Source organism: Sinocyclocheilus rhinocerous, unplaced genomic scaffold (genome assembly GCF_001515625.1).
Source record: "Sinocyclocheilus rhinocerous isolate Xijiao unplaced genomic scaffold, SAMN03320098_v1.1 scaffold470, whole genome shotgun sequence".
NCBI classification, from domain to species: domain Eukaryota; kingdom Metazoa; phylum Chordata; class Actinopteri; order Cypriniformes; family Cyprinidae; genus Sinocyclocheilus; species Sinocyclocheilus rhinocerous.
The window spans coordinates 41,027-63,112 of record NW_015637537.1 but is presented as its reverse complement, the minus strand read 5'-3'; the positions used below and the strand labels follow the sequence as shown (position 1 = coordinate 63,112).

At 36.4% G+C, this 22,086-nt stretch overlaps 2 protein-coding genes across 2 annotated transcripts in view; one reads left to right on the top strand and one right to left on the bottom strand.

The window, feature by feature from the left end:
* Positions 1 to 3,728, bottom strand: part of LOC107748975 (espin-like) — a 70,659-nt gene extending 66,931 nt beyond the window's left edge. Inside the window, exons 1-2 of the mRNA XM_016564014.1 lie at positions 3,720 to 3,728; positions 3,379 to 3,572 (exon numbers count right to left, since the gene is read on the bottom strand). Coding sequence (XP_016419500.1) covers positions 3,379 to 3,572; positions 3,720 to 3,728 — 203 coding nt within the window. The remainder of the gene's footprint in view (positions 1 to 3,378; positions 3,573 to 3,719) is intronic.
* A 15,287-nt stretch (positions 3,729 to 19,015) lies between these two features.
* On the top strand, positions 19,016 to 19,793 carry LOC107748974 (transcription factor HES-2-like). The gene is given in 5 exon segments (XM_016564013.1): positions 19,016 to 19,108; positions 19,217 to 19,312; positions 19,421 to 19,508; positions 19,617 to 19,732; positions 19,734 to 19,793. Coding segments are annotated over 5 exon segments (453 nt in total).
* The last annotated feature ends 2,293 nt before the right edge of the window (positions 19,794 to 22,086 follow it).

Here is a 22,086-nt window from a genome sequence, read left to right as displayed (position 1 = left end):
CCTGTGTTACATGCAGTTGATTGGACATGATTTGGAAAGGCACACACCTGTCTATATAAGCTCCCACAGTTAACAGTGCATGTCAGAGCACAAACCAAGCCATGAAGTCCAAGGAATTGTCTGTAGATCTCGATCAGGGGAGAAGGGCCTTAGTTAGGGAGGTGACCAAGAACTCAATGGTCATTCTGACAGAGCTCCAGCATTTCTCGGTGGAGAGAGGAGAACCTTCCAGAAGAACAACCATCTCTGCAGAACTCCACCAATCAGGCCTGTATGGTAGAGTGGCCAGACGGAAGCCACTCCTCAGTAAAAGGCACATGACAGCCCACCTGGAGTTTGCCAAAAGGCACCTGAAGGAATCTCCGACCATGAGAAACAAAATTCTCTGGTCTGATGAAACAAAGATTGAACTCTTTGGCCTGAATGTCAAGCGTCATGTCTGGAGGAAACCAGGCACCGCTCATCACCTGCCAAATACCATCCCTACAGTGAAGCATGGTGGTGGTGGCAGCATCATGCTGTGGGGATGTTTTTCAGCGGCAGGATCTGGGAGACTAGTCAGGATCGAGGGAAAGATGAATGCAGCAATGTACAGAGACATCCTTGATGAAAACCTGCTCCAGAGCTCTCTGGACTGGGGCGAAGGTTCATCTTCCAACAGGACAACAACCCTAAGCAGACAGCCAAGACAACAAAGCAGTGGGACAACTCTGTGAATGTCCTTGAGTGGCCCAAGCCAGAGCCCAGACTTGAACCCGATTGAACATCTCTGGAGAGATCTGAAAAGGGCTGTGCACTGATGCTGCCCATTAAACCTGATGGAGCTTGAGAGGTTCTGCAAAGAAGAATGGGTGGAACTGCCCAAAAATAGGTGTGCCAAGCTTGTAGCATCATACTCCAAGACTTGAGGCTGTAATTGGTCCCAAGGGTGCTTCAACAAAGTACTGAGCAAAGGCTGTGAATACTTATGTACATGTGATTTTATTTTTTTATTTTTTTATAAATTTGCAAAGATTTCAAAAACTTCTTTCACGTTGTCATTACGGGGTATTGTTTGTAGAATTTTGAGGAAAATAATGAATTTAATCCATTTTGGAATAAGGCTGTAACATAACAAAATGTGGAAAAAGTGAAGCGCTGTGAATAATTTCCGGATGCACTGTATGTCCCTTTAATGGTACTGCCCTATTGACAAGCTGTTATACCTCTGAAGGTACAAAACATTTTTTTCACATTTTTCCTGAGAGTTTTGCTTTGTTTAATGAGTCCACTCCTAGAAATAAAAGTTCCTTATTGGCATCTATTATTCCATGAAGAAACTTTAACATCCACAACACTGGAAAGATTCTATGGATGTTAAAGTTTCTTCAAAACATTTCTTTCTTTAAAACAATTTAATTTGTTTAATTCAATTAAATTTTAAATCATCTGCTGTCAATGCATGTGTTCAGACCATCACAAACATTTAACCTTTTTTCCATCACAATGCTGACCAAGCAAGATTCATGCTTTTTGTCATGTGATCTGCTGAAAACTATCACTTGGTGGCACTCACTCAAACTGTTTAATGCATCTACATTTTCTCTCTACAATATAGACAGAATAATTTGTACCACCACAAATACATCCAGCAGTAATAGCTGACTGATGCTGTTTTTTATGATAGTGGACATTGTTCTTGGCAGCAGGCTCCAGTGCAGATTGTCTGGCAATAAACATGACAGTCCTCATATACAGCAGGAAATAAGGTGTAATCATATCTGTCTTTTAAAATCATTATCCTCTTTATGGCTTTTGAAGCCAAGAGCTCTTCCTGAAGGACTTAATAATTTTTCATATAAAGATGTTGCTACATTGTTGCTGTGGATGTTGGATATGCTGTAATTAGTGTTTATTAGTGTTTACTAAGCAGTAAACACTGTGCATATACAAGCAATGCTTTTTTATAAGCATTGCTTATAAATATGCACACAAAAGCTTATATTTAGGTAAACACCTAAATGGACGATGTTAGACGATTAAATGAGCAAAAATAATTCTCATTTAATGCCATTGCAGGAAACCAGAGCCATGTCTAGAGACCAGAATATCATAGAGGCTTAGTGGATGGACTCTTTTTACTTGGACCAGCAAGTAACCACCTAGCAACCACCCAGAACACTCTAGTAACACCCTGGCAACCACACACCTCACTATGTTTTGCACGAACATGCACAACTCACATTTTCTGCTTCTTAAAAAAGTAAAAATCTTTCTGATGCTGCTGTTAAATTGGTTTAGAATAAATAAAAATGTTAACATGAATCTATTAGATAGATTCATAAGGCACTGTCCTTTATTGTAATCAATTAATTGGCCTTAAGCTTACAAAAAATATCAGAATCTGTTTGAACATTAAAACTTGTAATACCTCTGTTCATCCAGAGCGTCTCTCACATGTTCCGCCATGTGCTTCTGGTCCGGTGCTTGTTTACATCAGAGTGGGCATGGGTTTTTCACGCAGCATACAGCGGTGTTGTGCATTTTGACCAGTTTATGGGAAAAGTATTCTTAAAATGCATTCAAATTTCTGAATAATTTGTAATATATAATTATTCACGGTATTTAGAAGTGCCCACGATAACAATATCGTACATATTCATTACCGTGATATATCGCATTACCGAATACCGGCACAAGTCTAAATGAGAGTCAGTAGATATGTAGGTGCAACATTACTTATAGTCAACAGAATGTGTTAAAGGGACCATCAAAATTAAGTGAAACCATGTGTGTTAATATAACGAAAGTGAAATGCTTGTTGCCAGTCATTAATAATGTAAATCAATCTTTGTCACACAGTCCACACAGATTCTAATAAAAAGAGTTTTTTTTTGTAGGAAACAGAAAACAACAAAACAACAAAAGTTGTGACCCAAATGACTTACTATATACTATGTACTTATTCTATGCACTATGTACTCTACTGTCTAGCCCTCCAGTACGTTTAAAGCAAATGAAGTGTCCAACATTCCACACTCTTTCCACTGTTTTTTTTTTTTTTCCTGCACATGCAACATCTAGGCATTTGAAGAGCACTTTTACTTTTTGGAGTTTTCAGTGTGAACACAATAATCACACTATTTATAATAAAGTGGCATAGAATTGTGAAAAAAGTATGCAAATTAGGATACACCTAGAAAAACGCTGTTATTCCACATCCAAAACTTACACCTAAGGATCGTTTAAGAACACTAATATAAAGATCTTAACATTCACGAGTCCTGTATGGTTGTGACATGGTTAGGAAAGTATTTGAATGATTAAAAAAGTTGAAAAAATGTAAAACAAGTTCCCGATACTTTGGTTAAACAAACTGTCTGCACTGTATGATCTTACTGTGGGCTGTGTTCCAATAGCAGCCTGAGCGATGGTAAGTCCCCTTTAGCTGCAGCATAATGAACAGGCAACGCCCCCGTATCCGTGGCAACAGTAGGATCCCCTTCCCCACTTTTCAGCAGCCAATCAATGATCTCATGATGATTGAAGCGAGAAGCCAGGTGCAGGACAGTGGCCCCTGAACTGTCTTTATCCTGTAAACAACACAGAACATAATAAATAACACATATTTAAACTATATCATACAATAACTCGCAAGCGGCTGGAATACAGAAATATCGGTACATTTCTACATTTTTCAAGGGCAACAATGTGCATGCTACATGCTATAAAGCACTGACAGGGAACATGGGTGCATTTTAACAGATTTATTTATACAGTATGAGACAAAATTTGAATCATTTTCAGTACATATGCCGCCGAGTCTCTGCTGGATCCTATTTAACTGGCCAATGTTTTTTGTAGTCATTCAACTTGCAGTGCAGGTATGAAACACAATAATGTAACGTGAAGCCCTGCTGTAGACGTCGCGCTCCCCACTGATAGCAGAGATAACTTCCACTACTGCATGTGCACAGAAGGAAAAAAGGACAACAGCAGGAGCTCTAGTTACTTGTTCATTACGACAAACACTTTTTTGAAATGATGAGGTGAGGTGTACCACTAGACCTAGAACAATATTAATGTTACTTTTACACGTATATTTAATTTCATTTTAATCAAATAAAAAAAAATGATCAAAACAAAATTCTAGCAAATATGCAGAATATATATAATATTTCATTATAATACCAAAAGACAAAGGTTCATACATTCGAATCAGGACTACTAAAAGATAAAGGATTAAGTGCTTTTTGAAACCTTACTTCAGGCTTCAGATCCTGCTTCAACTAATTAAAGATTTATGACAAATCCACTATATTTCAAACAGAAAATATGTTTCACCTACTGAGAATGATATACAGTATGAACTAGCTATCAACACAACATGACTCTCATGACTGTCTCCAAATAAACGTACTAACACAAGCAGGCTGGTCTTATTTTACGGTTTACACCCTGAATAACTACGCAGAGACTTAGTGAAATAATTTAGTGAAAATTTGAATGTAGTGACAATTTTATTTAACCTTACAATACAATACAGTAATCTTCCCCTGAGATTTCTAGTTTTTTTTTTTTTAGTTTTTAAAAAGGTTTTTAAACTTAAAATGTCCTTAATTTGTAGTTCATGGTAATCCCGACTATACAAAACACATGTTATCACATACAAGAATGCAAAACAACAGTTATATGTATCGTCATGAATTTAATCTGTGTTTTCATTTTTCAAAGACAAGCAAGTACGTCTTGTTATTCTACTTACTTTTTAAGGAAAAGAGACAAGGTCACCGTTGTGAAAAAGAGATACACTTTAGCATACTTTAACAAAAATACTTTTTAATATTTATTACAGAAATAATATACATTGCAGAATTATTAAGTGCAAACTGCATGTTTTGGACATTTAATTACATGCTATTTGCAATGAACTTAAAATAGTTTATTGTAGTTTAGGTTTTAGATTATGTTAATTTGAAATGCAATTAGTTGAAGTTGAGTCCTTTTTTGACCCACTTGAGTAGTTCATTTTTATATGTAATTTCATAATCACTACTGCTGTCTTTGAAATATGGTTAATGCGTGCTGCCAAATGTACTGACAAGCATGTATGGTGACTAAAATACCTTTTAATGGTATTCTATTGAAACTTGTATCTCATTTATTTAAATATGTTTGTGATTACACATTTGTAAAGACAAAGTTGCTATTCAGTTCATTTAAAATAGAATACCCTAAAATGTAATATTGAATAATACAATACAGTTAAAACTGTAATCAAATATTTTACATTTGCTTTAGTATGTTAGTCAACACATCAAAATATGACATTTTAACAAAGTGCACTGTATGTTAATGTATGTTAAGAAACACAGTCATGAGTCATTTCAGTTACTTAAAGTACACTAAGAAATTATAATGAGGTTTGAAGTTGAGTCAGGTTAAGTGCCTGGAAGATGTATAATCTCCGTAAACATGATTCAAACTCAGTTGTGAAAACTCAAAACTGCTTTTTAGCTTGTGATGCTTACGGAAGGCATATGAGACCACACTTTCCTGAAAACAGCAATTGGATAAAGACACTGTGGCACTTCTATCTCATTCCACTGAAATCTTTTCCTCTCATTGTTTTGCATGATAGAACTGTCGGCTCTTAGCACTAAACACACACACTGGCTTCATTCCATAATTATACTCGCTGCATGAATCACACTCTTGACTCCAGCAGGACGGTATTATCCACGGCACGGGTCAAGCGGCTAAACTGAAGTCACACTCTTAATAAGACCTCGGAAACGCTGTTGAGTACATTCTCTGACTGAAGGTTAAATGAGTGTTATAAGGATCTGCTACTAATGAGATGAGATTTCTTCTTATGGTGCTGGTGGAGCTGAGCATACATTGATGGGCGTCTTTCAATGTTTCCAATAGACTGGTTTATTTATGTTTTGTCAGGTAAGCTCAATGATTTTAAAAGCCAAATTAAGCATGACAGCAGGGTCGTTGTTAATGAGGGTAAAGGCGGGACTGAGTGCAACAGGCCCAGAGCTATAGGGAGGCACACAGCTAATCACTAAATAACATTAAACACCACCACAGCACTCATGTAAATGCCTGATTTAGACTACGCACAGAAAAATATCTTGATACATGTCTAATTGCATGAAATTATGAAAATAATAATAATATAAATAATAATGTTGCATATAATAGTATGTTGCAAATTTATACTATGTTCATGGGAATAATTGAATTTTTTTTTTTTTAGACAAACACTTGTACTGTGATTTTTAACTTGTGATTAAGTTAATTATTTTTGTAGATTTGTATGTTTGCTCCCACTTTATATTAGGTGGCCTTAACTATACTGTGTACTTACATTTAAATTAATCATTTGATAAGATGCACTTATTGTGTATATAGATATTTTTACATTGTACTTATATATATATTTTTAAATACCTGCATGTAATTGCATCTGTAATTGATTTTTGTACTTGCATTTATAATTATACTGTTGACCCATCCCGTACACCTTAACCTACACATACCACCAAACCTGTCCCTAACCACCCGTCTCCCACCTCAATAGCAGCAAAAGTGTTTTGCAATACAATATAACCACAATTACATTGGTACATTGTACTTATTTTGGGATGTAAGTACATAGTATTTAAGGCCGCCTATAAAGTGGGACCGTTTGTTTTCATTAAATATGCATGTACTAATATTGCATAGCTCCAAAATATACAGTGTGGTTACAAGAGTACTGTATATGTCATAAAAAGACAATATTCACTGAAAGTAACCAGAAATCGTACACCCTTTGCTCAAATTAGTGTCGTTTCTTTCTTCCTTTCTTTCCTTTATTTATTTATTTATTTATTTATTTTCTTGCTAATATATCAAAAGTATTCACATTAGGTGACCATTTTTACTCCAAGTTTACATAAAAGTAGGATATAGCCTAGCTATATCATCCAAAATACATTTTCCACAGAGCACCCACTGTACCCTACTTTATATGTGCACTCTTCAAAATAAAGGCTCCAAAAAGGTGTTTTTGCAGTGATGCCATAGAAGAACCAGCTTTCCGTGAACAGTTCTTGAATGAACCATTTTGAAGAACATTTTAAAAATCGAAAGAACCTTTTCTTCCGAGCAGCTGAGTCTTTAGCCATCTATACTTGACCCTCTAACACTAGCACTCTCTATTCTATTTCTATCCTATCTACTCGTTTTCTTTTTGTTTGTTTTTTAAAAAAAACAAACACTTCATCCTTTCTAACCGAGACTTGTCATAGCACTTGCATATTGTTGCTCTTTTGTTGTTTTGATCGCTTCTGTTGTCCTCATTTGTAAGCTTTGGATAAAAGCGTCGGGTAAATGCCTAAATGTAAATGTAATAAATACATTAATACGAATTATATAAAACGTAATTTATACATTCTGTAAAAATGCATTATTCATTCTGGGACATGTTTACCTTGGAGGGCTTGTTGTCCCAGGTTGGCCCTGTTCTTTCTTTCTTTCTTTCTTTCTTTCTTTTTCTGTGCTATGACAGCTAAATTAGCAAATGGCAAACGTTTCTATTTATATGCCCTACAAAAACGTATTTATAACGTTTACTTGGTGTTCCTTGTTTTAAACTCTGAAAACGGGAGACAATCTAATTTGCCCCAGTGGATGTACGAGTGACCTGAAGCTAGTTAACTTCCGATATTATACTTAGATTTTGCTTTTAGGAAATTAAGGGGGGGGGGGAATAGAAAGAACTTTTACGTACTTTTAACGTTCTAGCCTTCTTTTTATGTAACCGACACGCAACACCCAGTGACTCCATATGCGCAACAGAAATTGCTGGAGCTGGCGCGTGATTTATGCTGACATCTCCCATGTGGCGTCAGTCGCGTGCCTGACGCGTGCCATCCTCATCTATTTTATACCGAGAAGCACGAGCCAGGCTTATTAATGGATAATCCCTCAGGGGCTGTGCGGGACAGGTCTCACAGGACAGCTTATCTTTGGCTGACTGATCGTGTATTGTCGAGCAGTGTTTACAAATAGTCCAAAACACATATCATAATCCTGTTACTTTTGTCACATTTGTTGTTTTACATCGTTAAAAAGCTCAGATATATGTTGTTGTTGTTTTTGTTTTTTTTCAGATATATGTTGCTTTTACTATAGTCTATCGGATTTCAAATTCAAATATTTGAAAAGCATTTAATCATACAAATGCTTTATAATTATTTTTTTCGTATATTAACTATGATTTATCGTCTATATCAACTTTCTAACTCAGAATATTGTACACAAATTGTAACCTGCAAAAGTTTAAGAATCTATTTCTGACTGATTTACCTTTATTTATTGTGATAATATTTTGGTCTGTAAAATCAGTGATATAAACACATTTAGGCTATGTTAACATTTTTCTGTGTATACTCTGTTAGATAGTTTAGGCATAGGCATATTAACTTGTCACAATTATTTTCGAATGCATATTTTAAATGGGGTGTTTCTGTGACCCGCGTTCACTTTCATTTATGATTTAACATCATGTTGTCAACATCTTTGTGTGGCTTATCAAATAGCCTATCTAGGTCACGCCAACAGTTAAATTAGCTTTGTCTCATCTTTGTCTAACGGATATATTCAAATTCCTCACAAATTCCTCATGTGAAAGTAGGCTACCAAGTGCAATTCAGACAGATAATCTAACGGTCATTCCCTGAAAGGAAGAGAGCGTGGGAGCCTGGAAAAAGTGTCGTATAAACTGCACGCGTCGAGCGTGTGACAGTTATTCAAATTTCCCTCCAATTAGGCCAACCGAAACTCCATTGTAGTGGCCATCTGCTGCCAAACCCGCATGGGACTGTTCCCAGATATTGTTTAACCTCATCCACAAAGAGTGGGAAAATCAGACAGTGCACTTTGGTATGCGCAATCTGCACTTTGACACACATTAACATGCATCACATAAACCACACTCTGATTACCAAGTTTATTTTTATGAAGGATAGACCTACTAGACTATTTCATGACAACTAATAATTGAAAAGCTATGCAATGCATGCAACTTCTCCTGCATGCACTGAACACTTTCTTTCTTTCTTTCTTTCCTTTTATTTTAACATTGATGCAAATTGTTAGCGCGTGATGATGATGGTTTATTAAACCATATACAGGCTATATATATATATATATATATATATATATATATATATGGTTATTAATGATATTTTATTTTTTATTATTATGCAGCCTAAAGTATATTTTGGTAGTGCGATTTTCTGCTCCATCTCAAAATTCCTGCGCAGGTTGTTTATCTGCCGTTCCTTCACACATTGCGGGCTGAGCCCATCTGCCACCCCTGCGCGTGCTATTCATTAGCGCCGGTTCAGCCAAGAGTTTGTGTCTGTGTTTATATGTACACATATGACCTTCTTTATTCATCTATTTTATCACTGTTTGGATAGTAGTCGAACAGGTTTATATGTACTGTATATAGCTATAATACAAGTTATTGTATTTATATTAGGCTATATGATAGTTACCTCAAGGAGCAACCTAGCCTGGCTTTCATAAATCATTGGTGTATTTTTCCTTAAGTAATATTCATTTAATTCTGCATTCACCACATGATGTTATCTGGCTGACATGTGACAGAGCATTGAGAACAACAACAGACCACAACTTCGTTGATGCAAAGATTAAGATTAATGTTACAGCAAAATATTATATCTCAAGGACACAAGGAAGCAGATATTCAGATCTAAATGAAATAAGACAACACAGAGGAATGCAAAATCGCTTTATTTCGTGTGCATGTGTGTTTATGGTCTTAATGAAGACTCAGAAACCAGGTGTTAAAGTACCTTTATTTCGCATTCTCTGTTCACATACACACACACACACACACACAAACAAACAAACAAACACACACATGTTTTTATATCATTAGGCTGATTTTCCATATGCGTAATGTTTTTTATACTAAGCTAATCATATTCTCTATCCCCTATCCCCACCCTTCACAGAAAGCTTTCTGCATGTTTGCATGTCCCTTGCATATGATGTATAAGCTGTTTTCCGTATGGGATCCGACAAAATGGCACCACAATATCAAAATGCTCATGATTCACTACCTTTGGAGCCCGGTCTCATTAAAATGCGTATAAATAGTATGCCATATAAAAACAGAAAATCGTGGTATTGCTACGCAAAAATGTACTTTGGCGTGCATATGATACGCACATGTTTGGCGTGCATATAATAAGCAGTTTTCGCGTACATATGATACGCATCTACCCCACAACCCTAATCCTACCAATTGCATATTATATGCACGCCAAAGTCAATTTCTGTGTATAAACAGTGCGCCAAATCGAAGCATAAACTCGTGCTATTGATACGCACTTTCATGAGATCGGGTTGACCTTTGTGGGGACATTTGATTCTCACAATGTAGGTTAAACAAGTACACACACATGTTGGGTTTCCATGTTTTATGGGGACTTTCCATTGACATAATGATTTTTTTAATCTAGTATAAACTATAGGCCTATATTCTATCTATTCTATCCCCTAACCCTACATCTAAACCCAGCACACACACATTTACTTACCTAAATGGTCAGTGGAAGTCCCGTGGTCAGGGAACACTGACTGAATTCCTGTGACTGATTCTGACAAATGACAGACAATTACTAAAAAGGTTTACTGTGTTTGATTGCACAGCATTTACGAAAATTAACCATGATTTAACCATGAATTTCATTTACTGTTGTCTGCAATCAAACAATCCAATCTGATCTCATGAAAGTGCGTATCAATAACACGATGTTATGTTTCTATTTGGTGCACTATTTATATGCAGAAATTAGTGTGCATATGATATGCAATGGGTAGGATTAGGGGTGTGGAGTAGATGCTTATATGTACGCGAAAACTGCGTATCATATGCACGTCAAACACGTGCGTTTGCCAAAGTCAATTTTGCATATAAATAGCACGCCAAATACAAACAGAAAATCGTGCTATTGATAATAGGCCTATCCCAAATTCGGTGTATACTTTATGTGTATGCTTTATTTAACTGTTCATATTGTTACAGGTAGGTATTGTTATAAATTATTAATTTAAATTAACGTAAATACAATATTAATAAATGTATTTTGATGTTACAAAAATAATGTAGTTACATTGCAAAAAGTTACGCGTCATAACTTAATTAAGTTTAGATTAGGGATACAGAAATTTTCCAAACCCGTAAGACCTTCGTTCATCTTCGGAACACAAATTAAGATATTTTTTGATGAAATCTGAGAGCTCTCTGACCCTCCATAGACAGCAAGGGTACTACCATGATCAAGGCACAGAAACATAGCAAGGACATCGCTAAAACGGTCCATGTGACATCAGGGGTTCAACCATAATTTTACGAAGCTACGAGAACGTCTCTCCTGTGCAGAAATTTTAAAAATAATTATTTTTAATTTGTTAGAATTAAATAATAATGAAGTTCTTTTATAATGACAGTACATTGAACGCTTTGAAAATAATTATAAATCAGCTATATATCAATCGCTGCACTTTTTTTTTCAGAAAGATGCAGTGGCAACCTTAAAATATTATTTTAAGATTTAACATTTGTAGATGGTCTAAGGCAGTGGTTCCCAAACCTGGTCCTGGAGGCGCCCCAACACTGACCATTTTGCATGTCTCCTTAATCAAACACACCTGATTCAGGTCATCAGCTCATAGAGCTGAAATTGGTGTGTCAGAGAAAGAAGATATGCAAAATGTGCAGTGTTGGGGCACCTCCAGGACTAGGGTTGGGAACCACTGGTCTAAGGCAAGAGTTGTAATTTTTTTAAAAATATTTTAGAGCTCATGATTCGTTTAAAAAAAACATATTACACATTAATGAATAAATCTGTATATAAAATTATTTAATTTACAAGCGTCATGTTTGTGATTTATTTTAATCATGTAAGCTATAGCTTCTGATCTTTGCATTAAAACATACTCATGATTTTATGACATTATTGTGCTTTATTTATTCAGAAACACAAGTTTCTTAGTGATATTTGTGTATTTTACTTTCATTTAGTTACAAGTAGGCCAACATCGCCCCCTATGTAAATACAACGCCTTACTTGACGGGCATTAGGACCCGGGGGAGGTTGCCGCCGCTGCTGCTGCTACTGCACGCGCTAGTGACTGTTGACTGTATCACACACCAAATGCATCATCATCTTGTACATGTTTTCTCAAATTAAATGCAGCTATCCAAAACAGTGATCATCTAATCATCATTAAGGCAAAAGTTTGCTTCAAGAATGACCACACTGCTGACATGATCTAATCATAATTTTTCATATCGGGCCGATTCCGATACTTACATTTTAAGCCATTATCGGCCATTCCGATATCGGTCCGATAATATCGTGCATCCCTAGTTTAGATCTGTGCGGTTTTTTTTTTGTCCTGCGGGCCACAAACGATGCACTTAAACACCCAGAAGTTATAGCATTACTTAAGTTATGGTTTCTATTGGGAAACAGCCAATAAAATTTCCCTAAGTTTAGGATGCTTTATGGAAATGCTTCCCACGTGACTACAGCCCCCAAAACAGGAATGCTTTCGTTTTAAAAGAAACTAAAAGAGCACTTTTATACAGTAAATTCTTAACAGTGTCCTGGTAATTCAATTAAAATCCAAAGATACAAATAGAATGCTTCTGACTTCTATGACCATGCATAAATTAGAGGTGGTCTCTTCAAAACACAGAAAGACCAGTTTTACATGGCTTTAAACTCTTAAAGGCAGCAAGGTTATAAAGACAGTTTTACATGCAGAATTTTAAGTCTTACATTGAAACTAGATAGCAAATTGTTTTTTGCTTAAAATAACTAATACTTATTACACGCTAACATAACTAATTTTGAAAAAAATGTAGAATATTTTATGATGTTTAACACTGTAATAATCAAAGATTAAAATACTTGATCCTGATAACATCACATGCATGCAACATTGTTCAGTAACGTTTAAATCGATCCGCGACTCCGCGAGTAATGTGTTGGAATATTAAATGTTTTCAAAGTAAAGCATAACTATATATAATACTTTTTAGATTGAGTAGATGAGAATGTCATGATCTCACAAGACAATAGTCACACAAGACAACAATGGTGATGTGTTTATGACAAAGAGATTATAATTATCCTATAATTTTGGCTACGATTTGAGATTAGAAGGATCATTGAAATCTGTCCATACGTTTCTATTAAACGTTCATGGTATTATGTACATTATATACAAACAATTTACATTAATCAGTTTAGTATTTACAGTCGTTGGACACTGTGGCTTCTAAACAACCCGATCTCATGAAAGTGCGTATCACTAGCACGAGTTTATGTTTTGATTTGGCGTACGCAGACATCGACTTTGGCGTGCATATAATACGAAATGGGTAGGATTGGGGTTGTGGGGTATATGTGTATCATATGCACGCGAAAACTGCGAATTATATGCACGCAAAACACGTGCGTATCATATGCACGCCAGAGTCAATTTTGCATATCAATACCACGATTTTCTGTTTTTATTTGGCGTACTATTTATACGCATTTTCATGAGACCGGAAGATTACGCCAGAGAAACTCAGTCAAATTAAACATTTTTACTAAAATCAGTTCATTAAGATGCTACTCGTGAAACACATTTTAGGTTATCAGACAAAGCATTTTATAGTCAAATGACAACAATCTGAAAACTGAAACAAAGGTTAAAGTACTGCAGTAGCGTATTAGCAAGTTTTCTCTCTTATTAAAAAAAACTGTCATTGAATTGAGGATGAAAACGCTTACCCGTGCTGTAACGTACCTGCTGTCAAATACGAAAACATTATACAGGTTGTGCTGAAGCCTCTGGATGCAAGCGTGTTGTTAAAGCTCAGTCGTGCACTTGTATTGAGCGCCCATTTACTCAGAAAGCCTGATCTCGAATGAAGAGGGGGCACGCGTTTTGTGGGCGTGGAGGGTGTCCGCCCTTTCTGAGCTAGTTTTCTCTCTTATTAAAAAAAACTGTCATTGAATTGAGGATGAAAACGCTTACCCGTGCTGTAACGTACCTGCTGTCAAATACGAAAACATTATACAGGTTGTGCTGAAGCCTCTGGATGCAAGCGTGTTGTTAAAGCTCAGTCGTGCACTTGTATTGAGCGCCCATTTACTCAGAAAGCCTGATCTCGAATGAAGAGGAGGCACGCGTTTTGTGGGCGTGGAGGGTGTCCGCCCTTTCTGAGCTCGCCATGCTATCAAACTCATGTAAGTGTCTAGCGCTAGAACTGAACAATGCAATTTTTTAAGAACACAACATGTACAATTTAGCAGTTATTCGTATCATTGAACTATAAAACATATAGCCTAGGCTACTCCTATATTTAAAAATCAGATTTTAAATATGATCCATAATGTAAAATTCAGCCATTTCGTATATAATTCATTATAATTGCACAGCCATCTGGCCTTTTGTCCCCATGGCTCGTGCCGTTCTCGTGCCTAGCGCGAGCGGGGACCCTAAGGGCCCCGTGCGCACATTTTCAAAAAACGCGCCTTTGTCCCTGCTATTTTCTTTTGGGGCTGAGGAGGTTGCTAAAATCATATATCCTAGTTTAAGAAGACGCGCTTGAAACATGCACTCCTTACATCTACCGTCCATCTAATAGACTGTGCAGATGCAGTTCTCACTCACAATATTAAAACGGGGAAGCTTTTCACGTACTGCTACGTCACAAATACGTGCACCACAGGCTAATCATCCTAGGGGAAAAACAAGTCTTTGTGTGAGAAGTTCCATCACCAGATGTACATTCATGGCTTGGCTTTTAGCTTGGGTATTTGAATTAAGACTGAATGTTGTTTGTGCTGGATATATTATTGATGGCTTTTGCGATATTTGGGTTGAGATTCATCTGGATGTAGCCTAATTGTTTGGCTGATAGACGCGCAATGCTCATCTTTCAGCTTTTTTCTGGGTTTTGACGGTTGCAAACACTTTTGAAATAGCTACGTTTGCACTGTTGTTTTGACGTTGTTTGTAGACATTATACGAGATTTTTACAATTTTATATGTTTTTAAAGTGTTTGAAATAGAAGCAGGTTTGATAGAATATACCTAATCAGAAATATAAAGAACTGTGATATAAGCATTAAGATTTGGGTAACACTTTACAATAAGGTGTCATTTGTTAACATTATATTTAATGTATTAACTAACATGAACGAACAATGAAAAATAAATGTATTACACTGTTTATTAACCTTTGTTAATGTTAGTTAATGAACATACAGTCGTTCATTGTTCATGTTAGTTTACAGTGCATTAATGATAACAAACACAACGCGTTATTAATAATGCATTAGTAAATGCTGAAATTAACATCAACTAAGAATAGCCTCATAAATGCTGTAGCAATAAGTATTGTTCATTATTAGTTCATGTTAATTTATGTAGTTAACTAATATTAACTAATGAACATTATTGTAAAGTGTCACCAAGATTTGTTTCTGCATCAACATTAGTCTGCAGAAGAAAGATATGTGCGATCATTTCGAAGACTCTTGCTCCATTGATAGGCTAGCTTAAAGTTAAAATGACTCACCAATGATTTTAGTCAATTTACTATTATGTTTGAACTTTTAAACTCAACGAATTAAAACGACTACGCTTGCACAGACAAAGAAATCTGGTCTGCAGTATCAGCGTGATGCTGAGAGAGACGCGCAGCTTTGCGAAACTCCGCATGTCCGCCCATCCATTCCACATGCACTCATTTGGGTTTAAGTTCCAAACAACACGAATTACGTAGCAGTATAGTAAGTCTATGCAATATTGCATGTCAACAGCTGTTTGCCAGCAGCGTTGGTTTTGGCTTGGGAAGCTTACTTTATTTGGGCTTTATTATATCTGTCTGCCGCGTTTGCATGTTTTTCAGGTGAAATAAACAGTATATGATTTAATCCACAATGTTCATTGACGCATAAGCTTTACAAAGTAATGTTGTGTACTGTTAGTTTTCTAACATTTCCCTATATCTTCAGAAGTGATTGTTTTGAGGATGAATTAGATTATTAAACACAAATCATAATTTATGTTTTTTTGATTAAATCTCATCACCTGATTATAAACTTACATTTTTCATTCATCTAATGTGAATAAATGACATTAGCAAGCAATACGTATATTTAGATAATTGATTAGTATATGAAAGCATGCATCACAATAGGCTAATAAAAAGACCCTCACTCTAAAAAGTGCATTTGTAAAATGTCTAAATGTTAAGTGGCTTATAAACGAATAGAGGAGCTCGCCAAAAAATAAGAGCCTTGGCATTTTACTGCTCAAGGAGCTTTCATATTCATATTTGTCTGGTAATATTGTATTTGCTCATAAAGACAAATGAGACAGCAAACCTCTGAGCGAAGAGGATTTCAAATCACCATCATACTTTTAACTAGAATTCTATCTTAACTGACCTATATCATATGAATCATTGTTAACATACTTTAAAACGTCTTTATGAATACTTAATATTAAACGTTCATGCGTAAAACGTAAAACCCATTGCTTCTTTTAAGTTTCCAGAGCAAGCTCTGTTGATTAGTTCTAAAGAATAGTGCTGACACTGTACAGCACTGTACATTTTTTCTTTTTTTTTCAAGATTGTTGTAGAAACCACGATGTATTTGAACCGGAGAATAATCAGATTTGAGAGACTATACTCAGAAACATAAGGAATTATTATATATGCATTAAGATTCATCTTTAAATAAACTTTAAATCATTAGCCAAGTGCAACAATCGCGTTGACTCTTGCTGCATTCATACAGAAATCTAAAATATTTTTAACTCAGCAGTGATTTTAGTTTCTAATATTTAACATTCTTCAGTTAAACTCGCATGCCATAAAAGCGACTATACGCATAGATAAACAAATAGACTCGATCTGCTGCTGCAGCATCAGTGTGAGGCTGCTCACTCATTCCGCACTAAAAAGTTCATACAGAATTTAAATGTTAGTGTTAGATGGAGACTGTAATTCTCCAATTTATTACAAAATATTAAAGACAGGGTCTAAATCAACAGCTAAGGAGGAATAAAGCACACCTCATGGTCAGCACTGTCAAACAGAAAATGAGGACTCTGATCATCTGTAGCCTACCCTTGCAATTGTCTTTTGTGAAAGACTTGTCTTTCAGGTTAACTAATAATTTATCAGCAAGTTTGGCCTGCAATTCATTGAATGTGTGTCATGATTATCAGTCTAATGAACCATGAGTTCACACTAAGACAACACTTGGCTATTTTTATTCTTTATTTTATTGTATTGTATTTTTTGGACATGACCAGCACAAGCCTACATTGGCGGTTAATTGATGCGCTCTTGGAGACTGCGACGCGTGCCTGGTCCATTGAACATTCAAAAGCTCTTCAACTCAATCAATAGTTTTTACTCTTATAACCTGCATACCGTGTAAAAAGTAAACACGTTATTTAATTTTATTACACACGTTTAGTTTCACCAATAAGTTTGACTGCTACACCTCAGACCTGAACACCAACAGAGAAGGCAAAAACTGTCGACATGCATTTTTGATGGTGGTAGGCCTATATGATTGTCAGATTAAATTTTTATGTGTGTGTCACCCTATTCCCTACGTCCCCCATCCCCAACCCCCTCAGAACCCAGAATTAAACAAAGAGAAAGAATGAAAAAAAAGAAAAAAAATACAGTTCTTTTTGCGTCAGTCCGTGATGCTTTATTGCCATATTCGGTCAAATGGCTCAGACACAGACGCCAATAGTTTGGAAAGACACGCTATAAACGAAGCAACGTGATAGGACGATAATATAGCAAACAGGTTACTGAAGAGTTTGCAGTCTTGACTTGAGGGGGTTGGTATTCAAATTAGTGGCGCGCTTTGGTGTGATTGGTAGAACAGACATCCATCTGTTACATTGTAACGGCGCGTGTCAGACGCGTGAGATCACCGCTGATTTGAAACAAGGTGTTTAATAGAACCACCGAACAACTAAAATGTCTGGTCACTGGAAAATACAAATAGAAAAAAAACAGTAAGAAATGTTTAGGAAAAGAAACATGCAAAAGCGGTTTAACCTCCTTTCTATGTAAATAAAACCTTATTTCTAAACCTACACTTTTTATTTTCATCTCTAACCTTATCCTTTATATATTGGGGATTTGTTTTTTAAATTATGTTGTATTCCAAACCTCCATACTCTTGCTTAATATGAACTTAAATACAGTCTACATAATTTTCCATGCATGGTTTAGCTATATTTTGCAGTAATAAGAACGTAGGCTATATATCGAACATGGTCCGAATGTAAGCAGATGTTGACAGTATAGCGTGGCTTGGTTAATTATCGCGCGGTCTTCATGCTCTGTATTATTTATATAGATGTCCAATATATGGCGGTTTTCCTTGTGAAATAAAATCTCTTAAAGCACACATTGTATTAAAACAAAGACAAGTTAAAGTAACCCACAACTTTAAATGCCTTGTAGCAAAAAAAAAAAAAAAAGCAATAAACATTAAACCAAAATGCGAAATGGAAAATGAACTTGCATTTTGTAAATTATTGTGCTTTAACTTCCACATTTTATTGTGTAGGCCTATATGTGTATATGTAGGCCTATATATTTTATAAAACACATGTGGAGGTCTTCGAGACAATAAAAATAATCATCAGTCACATGCGCATACCAGCGGTTTTGGATGATACTGACATCAATCAACAGGTGGTAACTTTTGGGACAGTCAGATCAGATCTTCTCCCTTTGGCATCCCCCTCTGCGTCCAACCGAAGACACAATAGATTAGAAGCCCTCCCTCCACGCCAAAGGGCCCTATAAAAGACCCCCTCACACACCCTGACCACAAAACTCTCTGCTCCTCTCTCAAGAGCACATCTAGAGACAGCTCCCGATCAAATCATGACTCCAAACATTATTACCGAAGCTCATTCCCACGCATTCGGTTCTCGAATGACTGTGGCTCAGAGAAAAAAGGCACATGAATTGAGAAAGGTGAGGATGATTTTGGGTTCCTTTGAACACCCCTGAACCATTTTAACGGTTGTGCTTGCGGTGTCTATAAACTCACACTCACATTAACCGATTTCTGTCTTTTTCCAGACTCTCAAGCCATTGATGGAAAAAAGAAGGCGGGCTCGCATTAACGAGAGCCTCAATCACTTAAAAACACTTATACTCCCTCTGTTCGGCAAAGACGTAAGTATCTTTGGTACTTGAATGGCCATACAGTACTTACATTCAAATGTATCCTATGTCAGTGTCTGAACAATACCCTAATGTGTCCAATCACTTTCAATTGTTTAGGCTTCACGCTATTCAAAGCTGGAGAAAGCTGACATTCTCGAAATGACTGTGCGGTTCCTCAGAGATCTGCCTTCCTCATCAGCTAAAGGTGAGTGATTTCATTTACTTTGGATTTCACAATTTTCAGAGGCTAATTGGCAACTGTATTTATTTTAACGGGTCCAAATTTATTTACTATTTTTCTCTCTCTCCAAAGGTCAAACAGACAGCTATAAAGAGGGATATAAAGCCTGCTTGCAGCGCATCTCTGCGATGCTGCCGCAGTCTAACCTCGAAACAGAAACCCGGCAGCGCGTCAACGAGTTCCTCCAGCACTCGATGGTGTCTGCGACGTCCTCCTGCCAGAACTGCTGTGCTCAGAACTCCAGAATGATTTCACAAATGCACCAGAGACTTGTGAGCTTGAGGAACAGCAGCTCGGCAACGGAGAACCACTCCATCAGTACCGCAGCAGCTCCCAGTCAACCTCAGCCTGTGCCACAGGCAGCTGTGGACATGTGGAGACCGTGGTGACCAAACAGGCAACATAAGTCTTCGGGGAAATTGTTGATAATTAACTTTGCATGTTATTTATTTGTCATATAGGGTTTAGTTAAAATGTAAAGCCTGTGATGGAGATTAGGCTACATGTAAAGAATTTAAGGAACTGTGACTACTTTGTAAATGAAAGAAAGCCAGCGAGCACAGATCATGCTGTCTTCTATGAACATAACGTTATGCAATCCTCGCTGGGGGTTTAAATACTATGAGTTGTAATCAACAAAATTGTAAACCCCAAGGGTTAAAATGTGAGGTTTGCACAATTGACTTGATTTCATTTGGTCTGTGCAAAGAAATCGTAAACACTGTGTGTTAATTATTAATGGCAAAACCAATGTCCCTGAAGGAAGCATAATCATAAAATGTTATTGTGAATCAACAGAAGAATAAAACCTTTTTACGTTGAAATTCTTGAAATCTTTGTTTGTTTATTTATTGGAAATGGTTTTTAAAATTTCTCACTGGAGGAATAAAGCAGCTGGAAGTTGTAGACGAAGTAAAAAAGATACAGAAATGACAAACAAAAAACACGTAAATATAAAACTATGTCCTTAAATAGGCACACATATGCATTGATCTGGATAAGAAAACTGGGAAACAACAGCAACAATTTTCCATTTAGCATATGTTATTATAAGAGGTCTTCGTAGTCTGAGAGACCATAGAAATGATCTTCACTTTAGCGTCCCTTATACAGCTCCCTGCGCTCAGTCTTTTGCACGGGAAACAAGGGTCGCCAAAGACCCCACTTTAGTGATAAGTCTGTTTCAAGAAACATTAAGTAGAATTGTAGCTATTTTTATCAAATGAATGTTAGCATCTCTTAACATCTAGGTCTTCTTATTGACAGAGGCATGCGCAAAGCTCCCTCAGCTTGGTGTTTTGCGCGGGAAATAAGGGCCGCCAAAAATACTGCTTGTTTAACTTCAAGTCTGTTTCATGAAAGCGGAATAGAAGCTATTTCTTTCAAATGAATAGCTATGTTGCCTATGTTTGACATAACACATTTATAAATGAATGACCATAAATCGCTGATCGGAACCGCTGAACACTGCTCTGGAAATTGTAAAGATAATAAATTATTAAATTACTGAGCATATAGCCTATATAAAATCTTTTCTTTTTTTTTCATAAATAAAATAATTGTGTGCAGCCGCAGCAAAAGCCATAGTGCAACCGCTTTTTACAGTTCATCCACATTCACATTGAACATTGTTCAATAAGATATCAGGTTCAGTAATGTGTTTATAATGTGTTTAACATAATTCTTTGTGAAAACCACCCAAAGCTGGTTATACAACATTGGTTTGACGGTCTTAGATCGTTTAAGCTGGTCTCCCAAACCAACAAACCAGTTACCAGATCAATCTGGATGGCCAGCAAGCATCAGCAAACCAGCATACTGTAGACTTGTAGATGCTCCCCCCAGCAGGGTGTTGGTGCCTTCTTTTATGTAAGTCTATGTGGCTTTTTCAGGTTTACTGTTGTCCACATGGGGAAAATCGTAACCATATCTAAAAGAAAACAATAAAAAAATAAAATAAAACTAAATAGTAACAATGTACTTCTCCTCAATGAGCTGTATAATTTCAGCCATGTCTGTACTATCCCAAACGGTGTGGAACAAGGCAGTTTAATTCATAGTGTCAGGGGTTTGTTCAAATCATTAAATAATGATGAAGACCCTATCCATTAATTGTCACAGTTATGCACATCCGAGAATCAGCACTCACATTCATACTGACTCACTTTGTGTTCTAACAAGACCTCCAGCATATTGATTGCATGGCTGTAATTAGAGCTTGGCCAAGCATTATAATTACTGTTGATCATACTTAGGGATTTGAATAACTGCCTAACTATTAAGCATATGGTAACTTAACCCACACTGCTCCCACTGCACAGGCGAGACTGATATCACAAATCATGCTGCTTGTTGAGAAGAGTTGTGCTATTACTTTGGTCAGTGGTCTGGCTGATTTGGTAAAGTTTAATTAAGACTTAAGACTGATTAGTTTCACCTGCTGGACAATAAAATTGAACAATCAATATCCCATAGATTTCCATAGATTGGAGGGACCCAAGCCATATCTAGAAATCAGGGCTGCGTTTCCCGAAACCTTCTT